At 37.5% G+C, this 24171-nt stretch overlaps 2 protein-coding genes across 5 annotated transcripts in view; one reads left to right on the top strand and one right to left on the bottom strand.

Annotated features, from left to right (window-relative positions):
* On the bottom strand, positions 1–21041 carry TATDN3 (TatD DNase domain containing 3). Of its 4 annotated transcripts, none has more exons than XM_077763105.1 (10): positions 20940–21041; positions 19217–19249; positions 18046–18119; positions 17750–17834; positions 13576–13638; positions 12328–12437; positions 12111–12166; positions 10723–10835; positions 2931–3011; positions 1–409 (listed from the first exon to the last, which is right to left on the bottom strand). In XM_077763105.1, the coding sequence occupies exons 1-10, from the start codon at positions 21003–21005 to the stop codon at positions 266–268; spliced, it is 825 nt and encodes a 274-aa protein (XP_077619231.1). In that variant the 5' UTR covers positions 21006–21041; the 3' UTR covers positions 1–265. The 4 variants fall into 4 exon arrangements, with proteins under 4 accessions (XP_077619231.1, XP_077619232.1, XP_077619234.1 ...); XM_077763106.1 differs by having other exon boundaries at positions 2931–3008; XM_077763108.1 differs by having other exon boundaries at positions 19217–19306; positions 20940–21027.
* Positions 21042–21152: 111 nt separating this feature from the next.
* The window catches only part of NSL1 (NSL1 component of MIS12 kinetochore complex), a 32224-nt gene continuing 29205 nt past the window's right edge, over positions 21153–24171 (top strand). The window contains exon 1 of the mRNA XM_077763104.1: positions 21153–21395. Coding sequence (XP_077619230.1) covers positions 21162–21395 — 234 coding nt within the window. The 5' untranslated portion in view covers positions 21153–21161. The remainder of the gene's footprint in view (positions 21396–24171) is intronic.

Here is a 24171-nt window from a genome sequence, read left to right as displayed (position 1 = left end):
TTATTTCTGAGAGACAGAGAGAGACAGGGCATGAGCGAGGGAGGAGCAGAAAGAGGGAGGCACAGAATACGAAGCAGGCTCCAGGCTCTGAGCTGCCCTCACAGAGCCCGACACGGGGCTCGAACCCACAAACTGTGAGATCATGACCTGAGGCGAAGTCAGACACTTAACTGACTGAGCCAACTGGGTGCCCCTAGTTCAAACTCATAATCGGAACATTTCTTTCTCTCAAATGCTGTCCCCTGCAGCAGATTTGGTTTTGAAGCTACTTCTGGAGCAGCTGCCGAAGCTTGGGAAAGAGTTTCAATGCATTCTGTGTTGTCACTTCTATAACTTCTTCTACTGAGATCCCCTTCACCTGGGCAATATATTCTGCTGAAATGGAAATGTTTTGGGGTTCATTTCGTACCTGAAACAGAAGAAAGCACACAGTGAATCAGACATGACACTCAAGGAAAGCAATCTTAGAGATCATAGATAAAGCAGAACAAAGTTGAGTTGATAAAAACCACTGAACTTTTTTTTTTCTTAATGGCAGAGGAGGGGAGACAAGGCTGGGGAGAAGGCCCTGAACTTCAGCTTAAAAGCTATAAGCACAGTGTTGGCCTATACAACGTTGACTGTAAGTCGATGTTGTTCTTGAAAAGAGCAAAAACAATGTTAACACCGAGGCCCAGGGCCCAGCACATACAGCAGTCTGCAGGTGGTGAGCGCTTGGTGACTTGCCTGCTTGATGGCTTAACTGTGTTTTGGTTTGTTGCCTAAGTGACTGGTTGTAAAGGTCACTGCTTAGCCTCTTCACCTCACAGATTTATTATAGCTGGATTCAAGAATTGCTATTGTGTGTCTGGAAGAATAAATAGATTATATACTGGTATTTCACTGATACAAAGATGCATTTGCCCCTGTTTAACATCTCTGAAATTGATATATGTTTTACTTACATTCAATGGTATGTCATAGCATAATTGGCAGTGCTTTTTCTTTCTTAGCTGTCACAAAACAATGGTGTATCTATAATTAATAGCACTTAGATTTTACAAATTATATTATTATTATTATGCTTTCTACTTAGGATAATATTCAGAGGAATAAGATGACTGTTAAAAAAAAAAACGTTGATAATTAGCCTAAAAAACAATGAAAAATATGCACCAAGATTTTTGTTTAAGGATGTTCATCATATTGTTTATGATACTGTGTTGGAAACAATGTAAATATCACATTACATATATTATGGTATGTTCACATACTGGAATATTATACAGTTATTAAACATGATGAGGAAAACCATATTGACATATACAGATGCTTATGACATATACAGATGCACACAAAGCAACTTATGAAATTTGTTCAGGCTATTCCTGTTTTTATGAAAAATATATATGTACATAAATGGATATTAAAAAGGCTGGAAGGACATAAAAACTTACACTTATTAAGCTTATTGTAGGCAAGATTTTGTTGTAAACTTTTCATGGAATTTCTCATTTATTCCTCAAAGTAACTCTATGCAACAGGTATTATTATTATCAGCTTTATTAAGTGTTGCCTTTTAGGTAAGAAGGAATCCTAAATGGCTGGTATGGAGGCTGGCTGAGGTTTAAACCTGAGAAGTCTGGCATCAGGGTTTATGCTCTTAGCCACCGCACTCTAGTGATAACTTTTCAGTAGTAGTAGTACATGGTTCTATTATCTTGTTTATGATTTTCTGTGTTTTCTAATTTTCAAAACAAACACACTTAACAGAAAGTATACCAGCTACGAAATTCATTAATTCAACAAATATTTCTGAGTACCTGCTATGTGCAAAGTGCTATGCTAGAAACCCGGAATTTTGTCAAATCAGCTAGATGCAAATATAAACTGAGTTAGAATAGCATCAAAAATTCATTTCTGTTAAGGAGAAAAATGCTACATTCTGTTCCTTCTAGTTTATACTAACCAGGAAAGCAATTCTGTACCATTTTGTCCTATACCCGAACAAAAACCTGACTGGAGTTGTGATCCTCTATTTCCTCATTCCTCTGTCTTCTATGTTCTTTTAAGAGCTGACTTATACAAATATGTAACTAATTGGACATTAATTAGCAAAATTCACACTGCAATCATAAATAGTCACAGTTCATAAAAAATCACATCACTACTGCTCCCAAACTTCTGAGTCTTGAGTGCCAATCCTCTGAACCTGATAGGCACGGAGACACAGATCTGATGGGCAGTCAAGGGCACTCAGTAAGCCACACTGGGAGGTGAATGTAATAGGCAGTGTCCAAAGCAAATAGAGCAGATACTCTGGCTTCCTTTCAGTTATAATTTTTAAATGTAGCAATATTTAAAATATGATTCTTTGTGGCCTGCAATAATAAAATGTACAGCAAATATCACATCAATAAATCTATGACTATATCAATATTTGTACTGAAAGAAACAGAGCCTCATTATAACATGCTAACTGAAAGAAGAAAAAGAAATGTTTCTTGAGTATCCGCTATAAATCAGACACTCCTGGACATTTCATATACATTATTTCATTTAATCCTCACTGTAATATTCTCAAGTATTTTATTATTATTTTGCCCTCATTTTGTAAATGAGGACACAGTTTCAAAGAGATTAAGCAACTTGCCCAAAGTCATATAGTTAGTGGGTAGCAGAGACAGGACTTGAATCCAGGTCTTTCTGACTCTACATACTGAGCTTTTTACTATACTTGTCGGGCTCTCATTATTACATGAATTAAGACATGGCCAATATCCAATAATATGTGCTGGAGCACAAGAGCTATATAATTAATAAAACCTATCAACCTAGCGTTAAAATAGGATTCCACTGTATTTACACTGTAATGAGACACACAGCTAAACTAAAAATAGCTCAAAAGAAAGATACAATCTAAATAATGTAGATTTTAGATCATCATTTACCTGTTTTTCTGGTCCCAGTGCAGGTGAATCTGTTTCTAAGCAAATTGAAGTTAAAGGCAACTGTTTCACAAGTTTCTGCTTCTTAGAGAAAAGAGAGAGCCAGTCAGTTTAAAACATGAGTCATAAAGATAAAAAAGGTACACTAACCCCATATACCAATGCGTCCTACTCTCCAAGAACCTAAAATTGATGCTTTCATATTCAATTAATAATTGTTCATATGTTCTCATCCTTCTACTAATAACTGATAGATTTAAACAGAAACATTTATTGACCAAAATTACCGAAAGCCTCCAGGCACCCAAGCAATAGTAGCCAATAGCCAAAAATGAAGTGCACCCAGCAAGGAAGCCACACGTCTGGTGTCACACGCCCACCAGAACCACCAGCAGGTCCAAGCAGGAGACTTCTGTGGTTTCTCCACCACCACCACCACCACCACCAACTCAGTGTTTGCTCCTACCATTCGCTATAGGTCACTCAAGGCTTTATGTTCACCAATTCAAAGTTCATATGCACACTTAAAATTTTAGATTGGGTAGGGGATGGCTTCATTTTCTTGTTTCTGATTTTCTGTCTGGTTTATAAGGATTATAATGAACCTCAAGAGTTTTATACCAAGAACATAATTCTCTTGCTGCCACTGCACTTTTAAAGTAAAAATGGGAAGTGAATCACTGGGTTGTATGCCTGAAACTAGTATAACATTGAGTGTCAACTATGCTCAAATTTAAAAAAGTAAAAAACTAAAAGATGGAGACAGATATACAAAGTAAAACATGGTTAAAATAAATTATTTTAGGATTAAAATTTCAAAAGCATAGAATTATGCACTATTGGTGATAAATGCTAAATTGTCATAAACTTCCTTTAAGGAAATGTGACAATTTAACCAACAAATTAAAAATGTATACCCTTTTCCTCAAGGATTCCATTTATAGGAAATTCTACACAGGTGTCCACATGTATTTGTGGATGTACAAAGGAAGAAGTACCTTAAAATTTTTTTAACATTTATTTATTATTTTTGAGAGACAGAGCATGAGTGGCGGAGGGGCAGAGAGAAAGGGGGACACGGAATCTGAAGCAGGAGCGAAGCTCTGAGCTGTCAGCACAGAGCCCAATGCAGGGCTCGAACTCATGACTGTGAGACCATGACCTGAGTGGAAGTCGGATGCTTAACCAACTGAGCCACTCAGATGCCCCATTCACTAAAGTACTTTAAACTGAAATATAGTTGATATGCAGTGTTATGTTAGTTTCAAGTGTACAGTAGTGATTTGATAAATACATACATTACTAAGTGTTCTCTTAATAGCATCTGTCACCATACAAGATTATTATAATAGCATTGACTGTATTCCCTATGCTGTACTTTTCAAACCCATGACTTATTTTGTAACTGAAAGTCTGTACCTCTTAATCCCTTTCACCTCTTTTGCCCATTTCCCCACTCCCTTCCTCTCTGGCAACCACTAGTTTGTTCTCTTATGAGTCTGGTTGGTTTTTTTTTTGTTCATTTGTATCTTTTTTTTAGATTCCACACAGAAGTAAAATCATATGGGATTTGTCTTTTTCTGTCTGATTTATTTCACTTGGCATAATACCCTCTAGGTCTATCCATACTGTTGCAAATGGCAAGATTGTATTCTTTTTTATAGCTGAGTACTGAAGCACTGTTTATTAACAGTGAAAAACTAGAATGACCTAACCTTTACTTATGGTAATAATTAAATTATGGTACATTCATATTGTAAAATATTATACAATCACTTTAAAGAAGAAGTAGGTCAATATTTACAGACACAAACATATCCGTGAAGCTGACTCAAAACAAAAAGAATAAGGTATCTTATTTTATCTGCATCAGTGTTATCAATGATTATCTCTGAGTGGTAGGATTTAGGTTGACTTGAAATTTGTTCTTTTCTGAAGTGTTTCAATCTTCTATAATGTACATATACTGTCTTTAAAATTAGAAAAAATAAAATTTTAGTTTTGGAAAAGAAATGATACAGCTAAAAATTATTACTAAATAGGAAGATTTTCCACACATGATTAAAGTAGGAGAAATAAAAATGATCTTGGACTATCAATTAACTTGACCTGACATTTCTAGAACATTCCATCCACCAATAGCAGAATATACATTCTTTTCAAGTATGTATGCTCTAATTACCAAGACAGACCATATTCTGGGCCATTAAGCCTCAACTAATTTATTTTATTAAAAATTTTTTTCAATGTTTATTTATTTTTGAAAGAGAGAGAGAGCAGAGGAGAGGTAGAGAGAGGAAGACACAGAATCCGAAGCAGGCTCCAGGCTCTGAGCAGTCAGCACAGAGCCCGAGGCAGGGCTCAAACTCATGAACCGTGATATCATGACCTGAGCTAAAGTCAGATGCTTAACTGACTGAGCCATCCAGGTGCCCCCTCAACTAATTTAGAATAATTAAAATGATATAATACATATTTACCGAACATAGTAGAATTAGAGATCAGATTTTGATAACAAAGTTATTGGGAAAATTCCTAAGTATTTGGAAATTAAGCAACACACTTTAAAATAATAAATATGGTCAAAGAGGAAGTCATAAGGTAAATTAGAAAATATTTCAACCTGAAAGAAAGTGAAAATACAGCATCAATCAAAATTTGTGGAATGCAACTATAAGAACTGATTAGTGCTAATGCAATTATAGCATTGAAGGTTTATATTAGAAAACAAGGAAGATTTTTAAATAACTAATATGAAACTTAACTATAAACTATACCTTAAACTTAACTATAACTTTACCTTAAACTTATAGGCACACCTTGCTTTATTGTGTTTCACAGATATTGAGGGTTGTTTTTTTTTTAAACAAATTGAAAGTTTACAGCAACCCTGTATCTAGCAAGTCTATCAGTGCCTTTTTTCCAAAAGCATTTACTCACTTTGTGTCACTGTCTCACATTTTGATAATTCTTGCAATATTTCAAACATTTTCATTGTTGTTAAATCTGTTATGCTGCTTCATCAGAGATCTTTGATGTTACTATTGAAACTGTTCTGTGGCACTGGGAACTGTGCCCATACAAGATGGTAAACTTAATTGATAAATGTGTGTGTTCTGACTGTTCCAACCACCAGCCATTCCCTTGTCTCTCTCTCCTTCTCCCCAGGCCTCCCTATTCCGTGAGACACACAATACTGAAATTAGGCCAATTAATCACCCTACAATGGCCTCTAAGTGTTCAAGGGAAAGGAAGAGTCACGCAGTTCTCATTTTAAATCAAAAGCCGGAAATGGTTAAGCTTGGTGAAGAAAGTCTAGACAGGCAGAAAGTTAGGCATCTTGTGCCAGTTAGCTGAGGTGTGAATGCAAAGAAAAAGTTCTTGGAGGAAATGAGAAGTGCTGCTCCAGTGAACATACAGTTGATAAGAAAGTGAAACACCTTATTGCTGATACAGAGAAAAGTTTTAGGGGTCTGGATAGGAGACCAAACCAGCCACAATATTCCCTCATGCCAAAGCCCAATCCAGAGCAAAGCCCTTCAATTCTATGCAAGCTGAAAGGGGTGAGGAAGCTGCAGAAGTAAATTCTGAAACTGGCAGAGGTTGGTCCATGAAGTTTAAGGAAAGAGGCAGTCTCCAAAACATGAAGGTGCAAGGCGCAGCAGAAGTGCTGACACAGAAGCTGCAGCAAGTTCTCCAGAAGATCCAGCTCAGAGAATTCATGAAGGTGGCTACACTAAAAAACAGATTTTCAGTGTAGACAGAACAGATTATATTGGAAGATGCCATCTAGGACATTCATAGCTAGAGAGAAGAAGTCAATGCCTGGCTTCAAACCTTCAAAGGACAGACTGACTTTCTTGTTAGGGGCTAATACTGCAACTGATTTGACTTTAAGTTGAAGCCAACGTTTACTTACCATTTCAAAAATCCTAGGGCCCTTAAGAATAATGCTAAATTTATTCCGCTTGTGCTCTATAATGGAACAACAAAGCTTGGATGACAGCACATCTGTTTACAGATTTAATAATTACTAAGCCTACTGTTGAGACAGCTTTATTGTGATATTTGCTTTATTGCAGCATACTCACACTACCTGATTTCAAAACTTAGTATAAATCTAATACAATCACGATTGTGTGATCTTAGCATACAAACAGACATTTACATCAATGGAACAGATCAATGGATCTATACAAAAGAGATCACAAATCTAAATGTAAAACTAAATCTGTAAGTCTGAAGGAAGAAAACATAAGAGAAAATCTTTCTAACCTTGGGTTAGATAGATTTCTTAGATATGATACTAAAAGCACAAATCCTAAAAGAAAAATAGTAACTGAAGTTTATCAAAATAAAGAACTTCTGCTCCTTGAAAGACACTAGAGAAAATAAAGGAATATATTTGCGAGAAAATGAGAGAAGACATTTGCAAAACACATAGCAGATAAAGGACTTGCATCCAGAGTATATAAAGAACTCTGCCAAGTCAACAATAAAAAATAACCCAAATATAAAGGTGCAAAATATTTGAATGAAATTTCACCAAAAAAGAGACATGGATGGATGGATGCTAAATAAGCAAATGAAAAGATGTGCTTTTATTTTAATTTTTTAAAAAGATTTTATTTCTAAGTAATCTCTTCTACACCCAATGTGGGGTTCAAACTCACAACTCTGAGACGAAGAGTCACATGTTGTACTGACTGAGCCAGCTAGGCACCCCTGCAAAGATGTGCTTTTAAATTTTTAAAAAAATTTTTATTTGAGAGAGAGCACAAGTGAGGGAGGGACAGAGAGAGAGGGAGACTGAGGGAGAGGGAGTGAGAGAGAATCTCAAGCAGGCTCCACACTGTCAGCGTGGAACATAAATTTTAAACATCATTAACTGAGGAAATGCAATGGAAACCACAATGAGTGATGATTATGCATGTATCAGAATAGCTACAAAAATGACAACACAAGTACTAGTAAGGATGCAGAACAAAGACTTTGGCTTACTTTTGGTGGGATGCCAAAATGGGACAGCCAATTGGAAATCAGTGTGACAGTTTCTTAACAAGTTAAACATATACTTAAACTTACGACTCAGCAAAGGTACCTTTAGGTTTTAACACAAAAGAAATGAATATATATGTCCAAACAAATATTTGTGTGTTAATGTTTATATCAGCTCTATTCATAATAACTTGAAACTAGAAACAATCCAAATGTTTCACAACTGGTAAATGGAAAATCTGGAAAATCCACATGCAATCAAAATAAACTATATATACAAAATAGACTGCTTATGCAACAACACAGATGAATCCAAAAACATTAAGTAAAAGAAGCCAGATCCAAAAGCTTACATAGATTATTTAGATCACATTCTAGAATAGGTAAAACTACAGGGACAGAAATCAGTGGTTGCCAGGGGCTGGCAGTGGAAGGAGGAATTTACTAGAAAGGTGCATAAAGCAACTTTTTGGGATGATGGAATATTATATATCTTGAATATGGTGGTAGTATGCCTTTGTTAAAACCATTAGAATTGTGTGTGTAAAAAACGCAAATAGCAATAGGTATATTCCTCCATAAACCTGATTTTTAAAAAAAAATTTTTTTAATGTTTTATTTATTCCTAGGAGAGAGAGAGACAGCGTGCTTTTTTTTTTTAATGATTTGCCTTTTATTTATTTATTTTTTTAATATTTTATTTATTTCTGAGAGAGAGAGACAGACACAGCGTGAGCAGGGGAGGGTCAGAGAGAGAGGGAGTCACAGACTCTGAAACAGGCTCCAGGCTCTGAGCTGGCAGTCAGCACAGAGCCCGACGCGGGGCTCGAACCCACAAACCGCGAGATCATGACCTAAGCGAAAGTCGGACGCTTAACCGACTAAGCCACCCAGGCGCCCCAACCTGATTTTTAAAGCTATAATTCAAAAAATACTAAAACATAAATAACTGCTATTGGAGATTTTTAAAAAATTTTTATTTTATTTTAGAGAGAGAGGGAGCAAGAGAGGGAGAAGAAGGAGAGAGAGACAGAATCTAAGCAGGCTCCATGCTCACTGTAGAGACCAATGTGTGGCTTGATCCCACAACCGTGGATCATGACCTGAGCAGAAGTCAAGAGTTGGATGCTTAACCAATTAGCCATCCAGATGCCCCTTGGAGATATTTTTAAAAAAAAAATTTTGGCTATACCTCAATTCTATACTCTTTACTTACATTAGTTTCCAATACTGGAAGACAATTTACTATATTTCACAGAATTTAAGGTGCTGTTGACTGTAACATGCACCTCAATATCTAAGACAATAAAATATAAAAAAAAGAGTGTCTAAAAATATAGTAAATTACCTGAATTAGTTTTGTTGCATTTTTCATTGATAGAATTCACATACCATAATATTCATTCTTTAAAAGTATACAATTCAATGGATTTTACTATATTCACATGGTTATACAACCATGACCAGTATATAATTCCAGAACATTTTCATCACCCCAGAAAGACACCCCTTACCCGTTATTAGTAGTCACTTCCTGTTTTCCTTCACCCTGGCAACCATGAGTCTTCTTTTAGTCTCTGAATTTGCCTAGTCTGGATATTTCATATAAATGGAATGATACACGTTCTTTTATATCTGGCTATTTTCTTAGCATAATGTTTTCAAGGTTCATTCATGGTTTAGCATTAATCAGTATTTCATTTATTTCTATGATTGACTAATATTATAGGGGTTACATTATATGGGTACACCACATTTTGTTTATCCACTCAACAGCTGATGGACACTTGGGTTGTTTCTACTTTTTGGCTATTATAAATCATGCTGCTATAAATATTCATGTACAAGTTAATGTGTGGACATATGTTTTCATTTCTCTTGGGTATCTACCAAGGAATGGAATTGCTGGGTCATATGTTAACTGTGTTTAATTTTTTGAGAAACTGTCAAACTGAGTAGGTGTAAAGTGGTACTGCATCGTACCCTTGATTTGCACTTTCTTATTGGCTAAAACATCTTTTCAGGTCCTTATGACCATTTCTAAGTCTTTTGGAGAAATATCTATTTAAATCCTTTGTCCATTTTTAAACTGGATTATTTGCCTTTTTATACTTTTTTTTTTTTTTTTGAGAGAGTGAGAGCAAGATTATGAACAGGGAAGGGGCAGAGGAAGAGGGAAAGAGAGAATCCCAAGCAGGCTCCATGCCCAGTGCGGAGCCTGACACAGAGCTCGGTCCCACAACTCTGGGATCATGACCTGAGCTGAAATCAAGGGTCAGATGCTCAATGGACTGAGCCACCCAGGCGCACCTAATTTTCTTTCTAATTGGTGAGTAGTAATGATGTTTTATATACTCTGGACACTAGACCCTTATCAGATATAATTTGCAAATCCTTTTTCTCATTCTGTAGGTTATCTTTTCACTTTCTCGATAGTATCTCTTCAAGTATAAAAGTACAAAAATTGTTTTACTGCGGAAGTTTTAAGTTTTGATGAAGTCTACTTTTTTTCTTTGATTGCTTGTGTTTTGGGGGTCATATCTGAGAAGCCATTGCCGATTCCAAGGTTATAAAGATTTTGATCTGTTTTCTTCTAATAATTTTATAAATTTTAGCTTTTGTGTTTATGTCTTTGATCCATGTTTTTAGTTACTTTTCACGTCAGTATGAGGTAGGGACTTGTGATTTATTTTCGTAATGTAACTAGAGTAAGTATTACAAGTGTATCAAGTATAAAAGCTTGTATTTTAATGTGTATTTCACAAAGCATAAGATGAGGCTTAATGAAAGAACTTACCTGTCCACTTCTTATGATAGAAGGAGGAATTGAGAAGAAGTACCCAGCTCTTACTCCTTCCATGGCTACAGACGGCCGGCCGTCAAATGCATGCAGAAGCACTCTGTCAGCACCTGTCAAAGGTTAATGATAAGCTAGAGTCTCCATTCATTTCCTTAATGAGAGGTTTTTCCACTAATCAAATTGGGCAATATAGATTGTAAATTTGAAGTAAATGTTGGTTACTAGGATATAAGGATGAGGTTCTATGACTTCTACCAGGTAAATGTACAGCATTCAAACAGTACAGTAAAAAATACGGCACATTCAGAATATTCACAGTCTTCAGAATAAAACTGAAATACAATTCATTAAAAGGATGAAATATCTAAACATCCTTTATCATCAAACCTTTTCTAGACATTTGGAAATTGTTCTAGTAGGAAGAATTATTGTTCCTGCTACATTTTTAAGCAGTGAAATTATCCTTCACAAGAATGCTTGTGAAAGAAGAGATGGGAAATCAGTGACTCAGAGACTGTGGTCAGGGCTGACTTCACAAGATTACCTCCAGTTCTAAGGATGGCCACTCAGCCTACCTAAAAATCTCAGTAATTTTAGTAATCCCAGGGATACACATCACTGAGAAATACAATACTTTGTAGGCAATCACATTTACTTTACAATATGATACTGTTTTTTCAAATAGTAGGTATGATCATTTGTAGACTGTGACTTTTAAGTAAATTATGAAATCAATTTAGTGAATCACGACTGACCAGCATGTGCTTATATGTGTGTGTGTGTCTGCATATATGTATGCGCACATATTCATATATGACGTATAGATGTACTGCTTGAAATAAAGTCTTCCTACAAAAAAAGTATACATGTGTATATATTGCAACTCAAAATAAAGGATATCTCTAACTGTGGATGGCACTTTATAAAGTCTGAAAAGTAATTCTAGAAGATATATTTTTACTTTAGAAGCAACTGCTGAAGTTGACAGTGCATTTTATGTCTGATGGCCACAGCCTGTATAATCACCATTTTCTGAAGCAGCAGCCAGAAAACGTGCAAAAGAGTAACACATCTTTGCTGTTTTTCCCTCCCTCCTTAATCAGCTGGTTAACCTGATTAAAAAATTAGAAGTGCTGATTTTTAAATTAAGGAATATAAATTACCTGATCCAATTTTCATTTGCTTTATGCTGGCCTTCTAAATGCCATAGTCACACCTGAAAGTAGAGTGACTTGCACAATCCCCTTAGTTGGTTTCTGCCTCCCCCCTTGTCCCGTTTCCTTCCCTTTAAGAAATCAAAGTGGAACGTGGTTTATTCCATGAGAATATGGACTGGATCTGTCAAACTGAAATACCAGGCACATTTCTCTCAGGAACTTAAATACCTTGCTCACGTAAGAGGCTGATGGTGGGTCTTCCAGCTGAGCGTGAGTGAACATTTCTGTTTAACAACAAAAAATTCCTTTTAGGTACTTAATCTGAAAGCATTATTTTGTTCTATTAAAGTAATTCAGAGAAAAGAAATGCAAAGCTCCACCTCGGAATATCATTACTTAATTTGTTTCATAGCTATTAATACAGAAAGATGATTAATTAACCTACAGGGGCAAATTTAATCTTTTGGCTAATTGGACCTGTCGGATTAGGACTTGTCGTTGCTCTTCCTTCTGTTCATCAGTGCCAGCAAATCTGGGGGAGAAATCTAGTCCCACCTGTAACAGAAAAATAAAACAGATTTACATGTTTACGGCTTAGTGAATCTAAAAGATAAGCTATGGAGTAGTGCTGTTCAAGAGAAATATGATGGGAGCCTTACATGCAAGCCACATGTGTAACTATACAGTTTCTAGTAGCCTCATTAAAAACACTGACAAGGGGCACTTCGGTGGCTCAGTCAGTTAAGTGTCTGATTTCGGCTCAGGTCATGACGTCACAGTTCATGGGTTTCAGCCCCATGTCAGGCTCTGTGCTGACAGCTCAGAGCCTAGAGCCTGCTTCAGACTGTTTCTCTCTCTGCCCCTCCCTCGCTTATGCTCTCTCTCTCTCCCAAAAATGAATAAACATTTTTTTCAAAATAAGAAAATAAAAACAGTAACAAGAACCAGGTGAAGTTAATTTTAATAATACAGTTTATTTAATCCTATTTAATCCAATATGTCCAAAACATAATTATTATATAGTAATTTTATTATTTCAATACAAAATCAATATAAAAAAATCATTGTGTTATTTTACATTCTGTTTGGGGTCCTAAGGCTTTGAAATCCTGTGTATTTTATATTTATAGCACATCTCAGTTTGGACCAGTCACATTTCAAGTGCTGCGCAGTTGGACGTGGTTACTACATTGGACAGGGAAGATTACAAATGCCTGTTTCCCTTGATACTATTTTGGCATGCACTGCTATATTCTAAATTTAAGTGTCATTCTTATCTTTTATCTTTGATTGGAAGTGGAGTTTATTACCAAATGATAAAAATGTTTCACAACTGTAAATTTTATAATAAAAAAATATTCTTTAATTACAAACTCTAGCCTATTTAAAGTATGTCAGTATACACCAAGTTAACTACCAGAGAGATGACCCTATTTAAGAAAAGGAAAAAAAAATTATAAATGCTAATGACTCGTTTTCTTCCATTAACATAAGCCTATGGTGAAACTTTCTATTGTTTCATCCCTACGCTCTTTTGCTTTTTGAGGAAGTACTGACAAATTATTATTCAGCTAAATGGGGTGAAGATAATTATCTAAGTCAGCTGGAACTACCAACAGTGAATTAAAGATTATATTCATATACTATATGTAAGTCTGGATTAGAAATCATTTGATCAGCTATTTGGTGTTACCTCTCCAATTGCCAATAATCGATCCTTATAATTCTCCATAATGGGCAAAGCTACATCCAAATCCTGGGAGGAAAAAAAAGTAGATTTGCTTAAAGATGAAAGGAAACTAATACTTTAGAAAAAACCTCTTATATGCCAGGCACTATAATACCCTGGGTTCTTTACATACATTCAATACCTTTAACCAGTGAAGAAGTAATAATCATCTTACAATGGTACGTACTACTATTTGGAAATTTGAGTAGAAACATCCCACACCCAATCAGGTTACAAGAACATGACTTTCAATGAAAAGTCCCACTTAAACACTTCCGAATATTTAGGAGGAATCTCCTGGCATTTAAGACTGATTGGATTTCCTCCTGGAAGAGCTGAACAAGAGAGAAGAAAGCCAACAGGTCATCACCTTTGTAACTGAGCTTTTGGGAGTGCACTGAGGTATGTTCTCCTCTTAGGATGTTTTTTTAATTTTTTAATAGTGATACTCCCATACATTCTCTGCACTGTTTTCACTGATTTCTTTTGTCTTAATAGTCCTGTGTAGCCTATTTTTCCCTAAAGACTCAACAGCATAAACACAAAATATCACACATATGCTTGTTTGTCAACTACTAAAGTAACTGTATACCATTAGTTTCCATGATATTACTATTTCCACTGTGAGAGTTCCCTTGTAAGAAAAGGGAAAGACAAATAAATACATATATGGAAAATTTGCTTCTAGACATTATGTAAAATACTTTGAGAGTTTTGATTAGTCTCAGGATATGTAAATTGCAAACGACTTCTACTGAGGATATCAGAACAAAGGAGAATTAAGAAAAGGGAGGTGAAACAGATGGTAGAGGAACAGGAGATTTTAGAATTACACCTGTAGAGACAGAAAAGATGAGAGAGAGAGAAAGCAGATCAAGCCCTTAGAAATACATTTGAGTATTTGAGACTCAACGAAGAGAAATTAACACTGTCGTGAGGAGCTAAGAGTATAAAACCTTAGAAACCAGAGAAGGTATCTGACAACAGCTCAGGAGGTTAAATAGTGTCATCCAAAGTTTCTTCCATATCAAACATATAAATTACTCTGTCTCTGAACGCTCAGAGGAACGGAGAAGTTGGAGATTACCCAGGAAATGGTTGACATTTGGAAAGTCTTAGAAAGAAAGTGTCTATTTGGATGAAGACCAGATATAGGAGAAATTATGCTTCTTGGAATATGTATTATCTGTGAAAAAAAATTTACAATGAGATTGTTCGATCTTCTAATGAAATAGTCTAGAAGTTTCTGGCAAGTCAGGGATAGTAAATAGAAATTAATATAATTCACATTGCGAGTATGGTCTCTAGTATTTCAATAGATGTAAAAGGTTTTATGAAGACATAAGTCTATTTCTGACTTCATTTCTATTCCAACCTCCTCCATAAAGTCTCAAGTTCCTTAATAGCTAATGGTTCTATTACGGGGTTTCAAAGATCTTAAACCTCTACAACTATGACTAGGACTGCTACTAATGTATAATTATTCATGGTTTACAAATGAGGAAATTGTGGGGTATTGGGGTGGCTCCGTGGGTTAAGTGGCCAACTTTTGATCTCAATGTAGGTCTTCATCACAAGCTGGTGAGTTCAAGCCCCGCACTGGGCTCCATATTGGGCTTGAAGCCTCCTTTAAAAAAAAAACAAAAAAAGAGGAAACTGAGACCTAGCAAAGTGCCACAGATCACAGAAGCCAGTAGGTCAGGTATCTTTGACCTCAAAGCCCATACTGTTCCTATTATGCTGCTGACAGAAAAAAGAGAGAAGGAAGAGGGAGGAGGAGAAAAGGGGACAAAGGGCAAAAGGGAAGGAGAGCAGATTTATTCTCAATGATTTTAAGTAATTACGATAGATTTTTTTTTTAAAGAAAATGTTAAGTCTTCAGAACCTTTAGAACAGCTTCAGGTATGGAACACGAATGAAGTGAGGCAAGCAGGGACCAGAGTCAACTGCAGAGCACATGCCCAGTGAATTGTGGTTCCCTGAAGTGTCTCCAGGGTCGAAGCCCTGCCTGGTAATAATATATACTGAATGAATTAGTTCAGTAATATGCTGAAAGATTTGTGTGATGCTAGGCAACTTTACACTTGATCCTAGTCAAAAGGCTAAGAAGCGATGCTGGGCAACTTTAATTTTATAAACCAAATTAACTTAATAAACACTTACTGCATACCTAGCTTTGTACCACATATTAGGGGCTTATAATTTAATCAGTATGGGAAAATGAATCTAGGGCAGGGACAAGCACACAAGGAATAAAATAGGAATAAGTGCTTATCTCTGGTTTTTCCAGAAGGCTATCCTGAGATGTCATAAGTTCATATCTGCCTTGAGAATCTAGAATTACCCATCTACTATTGGTATTTTAACTACTTTTGTAAATTAAACAGTCCTATCAGTTCTACATTCGTGCCAAAATATGTCAAATCCACCCATCTCCTTTCACCTCTGCTGCTACCATGCTGGCCCAGTCTACCACCGTCGTTCAGATGGACTACTGCAAGTCTTCTAGCTCCTCCTGTCTTCCTTTTTTGCTCCTGTCTTAAATCCCCCATTGAAATGATGAAATCCAACAAGGCCCTTACAAGGTGATCCCTGCCCAGTCCCTCTGTCCTCACCACTGTTACTTCCCCTTGCCTGCAGTCATATCAGCTCTTTATTTCTTGACCACATCAAGCTTGTTCCTACCTTAGGACATTCGTGCTTGGTTGTTTCCCTTGCCTACAACACTCAGACTCCTCTCTCTGCAGGGCCAATTCCTTTGTAGCATTCAGGTTGCATTTCTCACATCACCACATCAGAGAGGACTTCCTTGACTAAAATCTAAAAACCGGTATCCACAATCCCTATCATATAATCTTGTTTTATTGTCTTTAAAGCACTAGGTGCTACCTAAAGTTTTCCCGTTTGTGTATCTAATCGTTGATGGTCTGTCTGCCCCTATCTAGAGTCTAGCCTCCATGAGAGGGATTTCACTCTATGCTGCTTGGAGGAGGGCTTGGAATGCAGTAGGTGCTCAGTAAACACTTGTTGACTAACTAAATGAATGCCTATTAATATAAATCTCAAGATCAATGAAAGAAATGCTGTCTTGCTATAATCCCCAATTTTTTGGCAATTTAGCTGTCTGGCAATTTAGCTAATTTTATCATTTCAGGAGAAAAACTCAAGAAAACTATAGGACAAGTATTTATTTTTACCTTAAGTGAATTAAAAGTAATTTTGTGTCAAAATAAATAGAGTTACCTGGGGTATCCGAATGTAAGAATACAGATTCATTATTATAAAAAAATCAAAGACCTTGTAGCCTCATTTATTCACAGGTAACAAAAAGTCTTTACTTCTTCAAAATGGGGAGCTATCAATTCTATTATGTAATAAACCATTTAAGAACCTGTGTATCACCCTGATGCTGAGTCAGAAGACAAGTCTGAAATATAAGACATATTGGCTATTGTGAGTCAGTGAAATCTTGTAGGTAGGGTTTTTTTTTTTTTCCCCACAAAGGGTATAAATACAGCTTAATAGATCAGAGCATTCCTACAGAGATGGTTTAATGATCAAGAAGACACTGTATACCTGACTCATTTGTTCCCTTACAATACTACATCGATGAATTTGCATCTTTCTTTTTCTGGATATTTTATCACTTTTTTGCCAAAGCAACATGACAACATGATAAAAAATGTGAAAACAAGTCACTTATAATTCTACCCAAACATCACAGCTAATATCATTTCTGTGTTTTTCTCTCCAGTCTTTTCCTTATAGAATATATTTTTCCTTGGAGGTTACTCCCAGTGAATAAACCCTTTTGTATCCTGCTTTTCTCCCTATACTATACTGTTAAATATTTTCCTCATTGCTACATAAAACCAATGTTACAATTTTCATTTTCCATGCACATATTCCATACGTATGTATGTATATTTAACATTCTACAAATTAATTAATTTTTACTCTGTGCCTCTAGGCTGTTTCCATTTTTTCTCTATTACAAATAATGCTGCAACAAACACCTATGTGAAAGGTAGTATTTCCTTTTTCTGGATTATTGCTTTAAAATATAGATCAGAAAGAGGAGGATTACAAAGACAAAGGGTATGATTTTTTTATGGTTCTTGCTTTATATGACTGTTACCTTTAATGTGACACTTCTTTGGTCTTCTGGTGAAACTCCCTGAACAGGATGGACACCCAAACATGGCAGGACAAACTCCTTATACCTAAAAATGTAGAACACATGAAGAGAGCAGGAATATTAAACTAGTAAACAATGTTACTCTAAAGAACAAGTATGAAAGAAATTTTTGGGGCTACATTGGTGTGACTTTTTTCTTCTCATTCTCCTTCAAAATGGATAATCTTTGATATTATAAACACATCATAACTACATCCTTATTAGCAACTTTTTAAATCCTTAATGAGAAGTAGCACCTTTCTGAAAGCTGCATAATCTTTTCAAATTCTCCTGAATGTTCAGCAACCACCACAAGAGCTGTAACATTGGCCTGAAACAAAAATGAATAGAATAGTTAGAAACTCAAACAATGTACAATTTAATATAACTGAAGATGAATTTAAAGTTTTTTGTACTTTCAGTTATTCCTACTGACTCACACACCATCAATATAATCAGGATGGTTATCAATGGGCACTTACTATGTTTCAGGCCCTATGTTCAGTGAATATAAATATCACCTCATTTAATCTACACAACCCTATGAGGTAGGCACTACTGTAATCCACTATATAGATCAGGAGAGACTTTTGGATGGAGTCAAATAACTTGCTAAAGATCATTAGGCCTATGTAATTCCAAACTTCCAAGTAAGCTCCATAGTGAATGATCATGGTTATGTAAAATGTATTGGCAACCATTTCTGGCTGTCATTTCAGGGAAGACTACAAAGTGGTAGTTACAATGAATTTCATAAACATTTCCAAAAATTAGTAATTTTTTTCTGAAACAAATTAAAAATGTCTCAGAAAACTTCTGAGACAGAGAGAGACAGAGCATGACTGGGGGAGGGGCAGAGAGAGGGAGACACAGAATCTAAAGCAGGCTCCAGGCTCTGAGCTGACAGCACAGAGCCCGATTCAGGGCTCGAACTCACAGACTGCGAGATCATGACCTGAGCTGAAGTCAGACTCTTAACCGACTGAACCACCCAGGCGCCCCAACTTTTGTAATTTCTCCAAGATCTCTGGAGTTAATTTCAGAACTGACAGACGGACCAGTATGTTCCATATAACTGGTAAGCACTGTGGCTGTAGGGACATGTTTTGGATCCAGACTATCTTATCTGTATCACGTTACTAGCAGTTTGTCTTTGGACAGGTTAATCTCTAGGTCTGAATTTCCTCATTCAACAAATAGGTAATGGTTGGCTATAAAATAGTAGCTTCTTCCTAAGGATGTTGTGAAACATAATATTAAGTGAGCTAATGTAAGAAAGGGCTTAGCTCAGGGCCTGGCATATAATAAACAATTAATGTTACTTATTGTTAACAAAGCAACATACATAAGCAGAGTATATCTGAATTTCAAGCTGTTCTAGCATGAAATTAATAGGAAAACAAAAGGCAATGATAGATATTGACTTACTTTCTTGGCTTTCTCCAAAACATCATCCAGATCCTAAAACAAGCGTGAGTAATCACAATTATTTTCGATGAGTAAGTAACTGCTCTGTGGCTGTAGTCATCAATGTAGTTGATGCACCATAAAGAATGACAAAAAGGCAAGGAACAGTGTGACAAAATGTGAAACGATGACGCACCTTCCGTTTACTCTTCCTGTCTCTCCCCAAAATCTGGCTTCTGTTCCCACTCTACTAAAACAGAAACTGTTATTGTCAAATATAAAGAACACTTCTCTGTCCCCCTCTTACTCTACTCTCAGCAGCATTAAGAACTCACTTGTTCACTCCTTTCCCGAAGTATTTCCCACTCTTGTCTTCTGCTATACAACTCTCCTTCTGCAAACACCACTCTCCACTAGCTGCTACTTTCAGTCTCCTTACCTGGCTCTCTCTTCTCTGCCAGATTTCAGGACCCTATCTTCCTCTCTCTATACATGTCAGGTGATCTCGTCCACGGTTTTAATATCATCATTATGCTAACGAGTCCCTAGTTTTGATCTCCAGCCAATTCTCTCCTGAACCCAAGACTGACATTTAAAAATGACTATGTGACATTTCCACTTGGAAGGATATTAGGCTTCAACATGTGCCAAACATAGCTTTTTCTGCTCTACAAACCCATTCTATGCATCTGCCCTCCCAGCCTCAGTCTCCCCTCCTCCCAGTAAACAACACCACCATCCTCCCTACAGCATGCATCCTCATGTCCTCTCTTTCTCTCCCTCTCCACCTCCAATTCCTTAGCATGTACCGTAGATTCTATCTCTAAAACACACACTGAATCCATCTGCTTCTCTCAAACCCCCTGGTAACCGCCATCATCTCCTGTCTGCAGACAGTAAAAGCCTCCAAAAGATAGGATTTTCTAGCTTCCAATCGTGCTATTTGCCACACATTAGCAAAATGGTTTTTAAAATGGAAATCAGATCTTGTCACTCTCCCTTAAAAAAAAAACAAAATAAAAAATCTTTACTGGATCCACACTGTCCTTACTGACCTACCTCACCAGTCTTGTTTCAACACCTCTCTTTCTAGCTCATCGGGCTCCGCCTAGCCTTTTTGTAGCCTGAATGTGCCAAATTCTATCCTGTCTGGGGCCTGCAACCTGCTTGCTTTCTACACCACTGTACACCCACCACCTTGCTTGGCCGACTCTGTCTTTGCAATTCCAACCTAAGTGCCTCCTCTTGAGAGGTTTTCCCCTAGGAGACCTCGCTCTTCCTTCTCTATCATCAGCCTCTGGTTCCCAACGGAGCAGATAAAACTTTGCAACTCTGATTCTGTGTGTTCTGTTCTTTTGTTTGGTCTCTCCCCCATTAGAACTGGAACACTCGGTGCGCGGGAAAGTGCCGCGAGCTCACTTTTCCTGGGAAAACTGGGGGCTCCACCAGGAGCTGCAGGGCGAGAGGGCTAAATGGCCGGACCAAGGGGAGGAAGGGAAGCAGTCCAGCAAACGAGGAGAGCACATAAAAGTCACGTGGAGGCAGAGGGCTTAACGCAATTCGGGATCAGAAAGGAAAATCAAGATGACAGATTAAATACGGAGTCGGAGGCAATTCACTTCGGGCCATAAACGGGCCTGGGAGGATTGGAGGCTTGGTCCTAAAGGAGGAGAGCAAAGTTAACCTGAAGGGAAAAGACGGCGAGCCTCCCCGCTCCCACGGGCAGGGCCACGCCCTTACATACGCTGTCAAAGTCCGGGGCCGACAGATGGCAGTGACAGTCCACCAACCCTAAGCCCACCGGCCTCATAGCCGCAGCCAGCGCAGCGCTCCACTAGTCCGCGGAGCACAGCCCGGAACTCTGAGCCGCGGCGACTTAAGTTTCCGCCCGGACGCGTGCTGCTTCCCCCAGTGAGAACCCGCCCTTCCGCTCCTAGAGTTCCCGCCCGCTGTTCAAACAGGGAAGATGGCGGGGGCTCCTGTGTTGGTGGTCCCTTCCCCTCCGAGCGACGTGGAGACAGTGGTCGGGGCGGACGACCGGGCGTCGGTCGCCGCCACTTCTCGAGAGGACTTCCGGGTGCGCTGCACCTCGAAACGGGCCGTGACGGAAATGCTAGAACTGTGCGGCCGCTTTGTGGAAAAGCTCGGGGAAGCGCTGCCAGAGGAGATTCGGGAGCCTGCGCTGCGAGATGTGCAGTGGGTACGGGCCCAGTAGCCATCTCTTGTCTTAACACCCTCTTAACCCACACGTGTCTCAGGGCCCAGAAGGAGCCTACGCCGGGCTTCGCAAAGTGCCGCCCGCTCGCGTAGAAGCGGCCCGAGAAACGCGAGGGGACGAAGTAGATGCTAGTGTCAGCCAGGTAGCATTAATCGCTTAGACCGGCGCTGTCCAGTAGAAAAATACAAGGCGAGCTATGTCTGTAACTTGAAATTAAAGGGAAAAAAAAAGAGGTGAAATTAACTTTAATGATATGTTTTATTTAGCACGCTCCATTTGTACCTAAGATACCGTTTTAGCTTGTAATAGCAAAAAGTGAACGAGACGTTCCATACTCTTTTGTTACTACTAAACGTTTCAAATCTGGTGTCTTAAATGTAAAGCTCGTCTCCTTAGTAGCCACATGTTAAGGCTTCAGTAACCAAGTGGCAAGTGGTTCCCTGTTGGACAGTGCAGACATAGACTCCAGGAGGAATTCTCCTGGAAAGGGTAATCCTGGAAGTCAGTCAGTCACCAAACGAGCGTTTGGTCTTTCTTTTGCCTGTTTTAAAATTTCATGGAAAGCCCGCGAAAACCTCTTCCCTACAAGTCTAAAGTAGATAAGGAAGCGGTCTTGATTATAAACTTTACTGGCCCTCATATCATTCCCCTTCCCTTCTCATATTTTGCAATACCCTGAAGAAGGGAGCTATCTATCTATGTATCTGTCTATCTATCTATCTATGCATTTATCTGTGTCTGTCTATCTATCTATCCATCAATCTATCTGTTTAAGGAAAGACCCAACAGATTGAGGGACTGGTACCTGTCTTAAGGAAGCACACAATTTATCTATAGGAAAAAAAAGTTCAAAAACTCATTCACACTTTGTGAATGACCACAGTGCAAACAAAAATAAAGGTTAAATGGAAAAAGGAAGGAACAATCCCTGGGTAGTGATTCTGTATTCCAGTTTTGTGTAGAGTAATTTTGCTGCTACCTTCTTGCAAACAAGGGAAGAATGGAGACATACCTTAGGACATTTTTAGCAGTTTTGGGGAAAAGACTGTTTCATTGCATAATAATCTTAGAATTTGCCCCTTTCTAGGAAGTGCTAACATACTTAGAACATTTACCTTACAGAAAAAACGGAGCTTGGCTTAACCTACTGTACCTTATTTAATGGATATTTAAGTGAATTAGAAGATAAAGATTTGAAGACTTAAACTACCAAGGAATTCACTTGTGTTTTAGATTAAGAGTAGATAAAAGGCAGAGGCTTTAATTATGCTGACATATCTATCCACATAATATAGTAATGGATATTCTAAAAAAAAAAAGTTGGATTGGGGCACCTGGGTAGCTGTCAGTCAAGTCTGTGACCTGATTTCTGCTTCCCTCAGGATTGCTAGTAAGTTCCAACCCTGTCGGGCTCTGTGCTGACAGTGCAGAACCTGCTTGGGATTCCCTCTCCCTCTCTCTGTCCCTTGCTCGCTTGCACTGTCTCTCTCTCAAGTAAACTTTAAAAAATTTGCATTGATATGATTTTGCAATGAATATGACAGTTTGTATTCTGAGATAATTTTTGAATGGCCATGTATAAAGGATTTTATTTTATAAAATCTTTAAAGTGTAGAGTATTTACTTTAACCCATAATTATCAGTTATTATTTGATTTATGTTGATTTTTAACTCATACAAAATGAGTAAAATACACTCTCATTGTAAAAAACAGCATAAAACAAAAGTCTGAATTCCTTTCCCCCATTCCTCTTCCTTGGAAGTAACTTAGTATTATGGAGGGCCTGGAGCATGTAATCTTTCTATATCCTCCCCCACCCCACTGTTTTTGGGTAACATTTGTTTATTTTTGAGACAGGGAGAGAGAATCTGAAGCAGGCTCCACAGTTTGGGCACAGAGCCCTTTGGGTGGGATCATGACCTCTGAGCCAAAATCAGTAGGCAGATGCTTCACTCACTGAGCCACCCAGGCATTCCCATCTATATCCTTTTTTTATGACTTTACATCTCTCTCTCTCTCTTTGTTGTTTTACTTTTTTGTTTTTTACTTTAATAGTGTCATGCTAATGTAGCAGTTAGCTTTTTTCTATCAAATATGTCTTTGTTATTTGACAATGTTGTTTAGTAATATACTTCATTCTTCTTAAGTGTTGCTTGATATGGATATAGTATATTTGACCATTTTCCAAATTGTGATTTAGATTTTATTTTCCCCTCAATGTTTCATAATTTCAAATAGTGCTTTAATAAACATTTCTAATGCATTTTTTATGTTTTTATGGGAATAGTTCTTTAGGCTACTTTGCTAGAAGTGAAATTGTTGGGTAATTAATAGGGAATGTCCATTTAACATTTTAATGGTACTACCAAATTCCATTAATTCTTTATTTTTTAATATACACATTTTTAACTTTATAAAAAAATAGATGAATACAGTGGACACTTGTATATCCATCACCAAATTTAACAGTTACCAAAATTTTGTTACGCTTCCTGTTTTATTTATTTATTTTTTAAGTAGACTCCACATCCAATGTGGGGCTTGAACTCAATCCCTGAGATCAGGAGTCATATGCTCTATAGTCACATAAGCCAGCCAGGTGCCCCATTATACTTACTATTTTATTTTGTTTTTTGTCATTAAAATTTTTTTTTCTAAGTTTACTTATTTATTTTGAGAGAGAGATATCAGAAGGGGCAGAGAGAGAATCCCAAGCAGGCTCTGCACTGTCCGTCCACGTGGAGCCTGATGAGGGGT

Source organism: Crocuta crocuta, unplaced genomic scaffold (assembly GCF_008692635.1).
Source record: "Crocuta crocuta isolate KB4526 unplaced genomic scaffold, BGI_CrCroc_1.0 scaffold3, whole genome shotgun sequence".
Lineage (NCBI taxonomy): Eukaryota > Metazoa > Chordata > Mammalia > Carnivora > Hyaenidae > Crocuta > Crocuta crocuta.
This window is presented reverse-complemented; position numbering and strand designations above follow the sequence as displayed.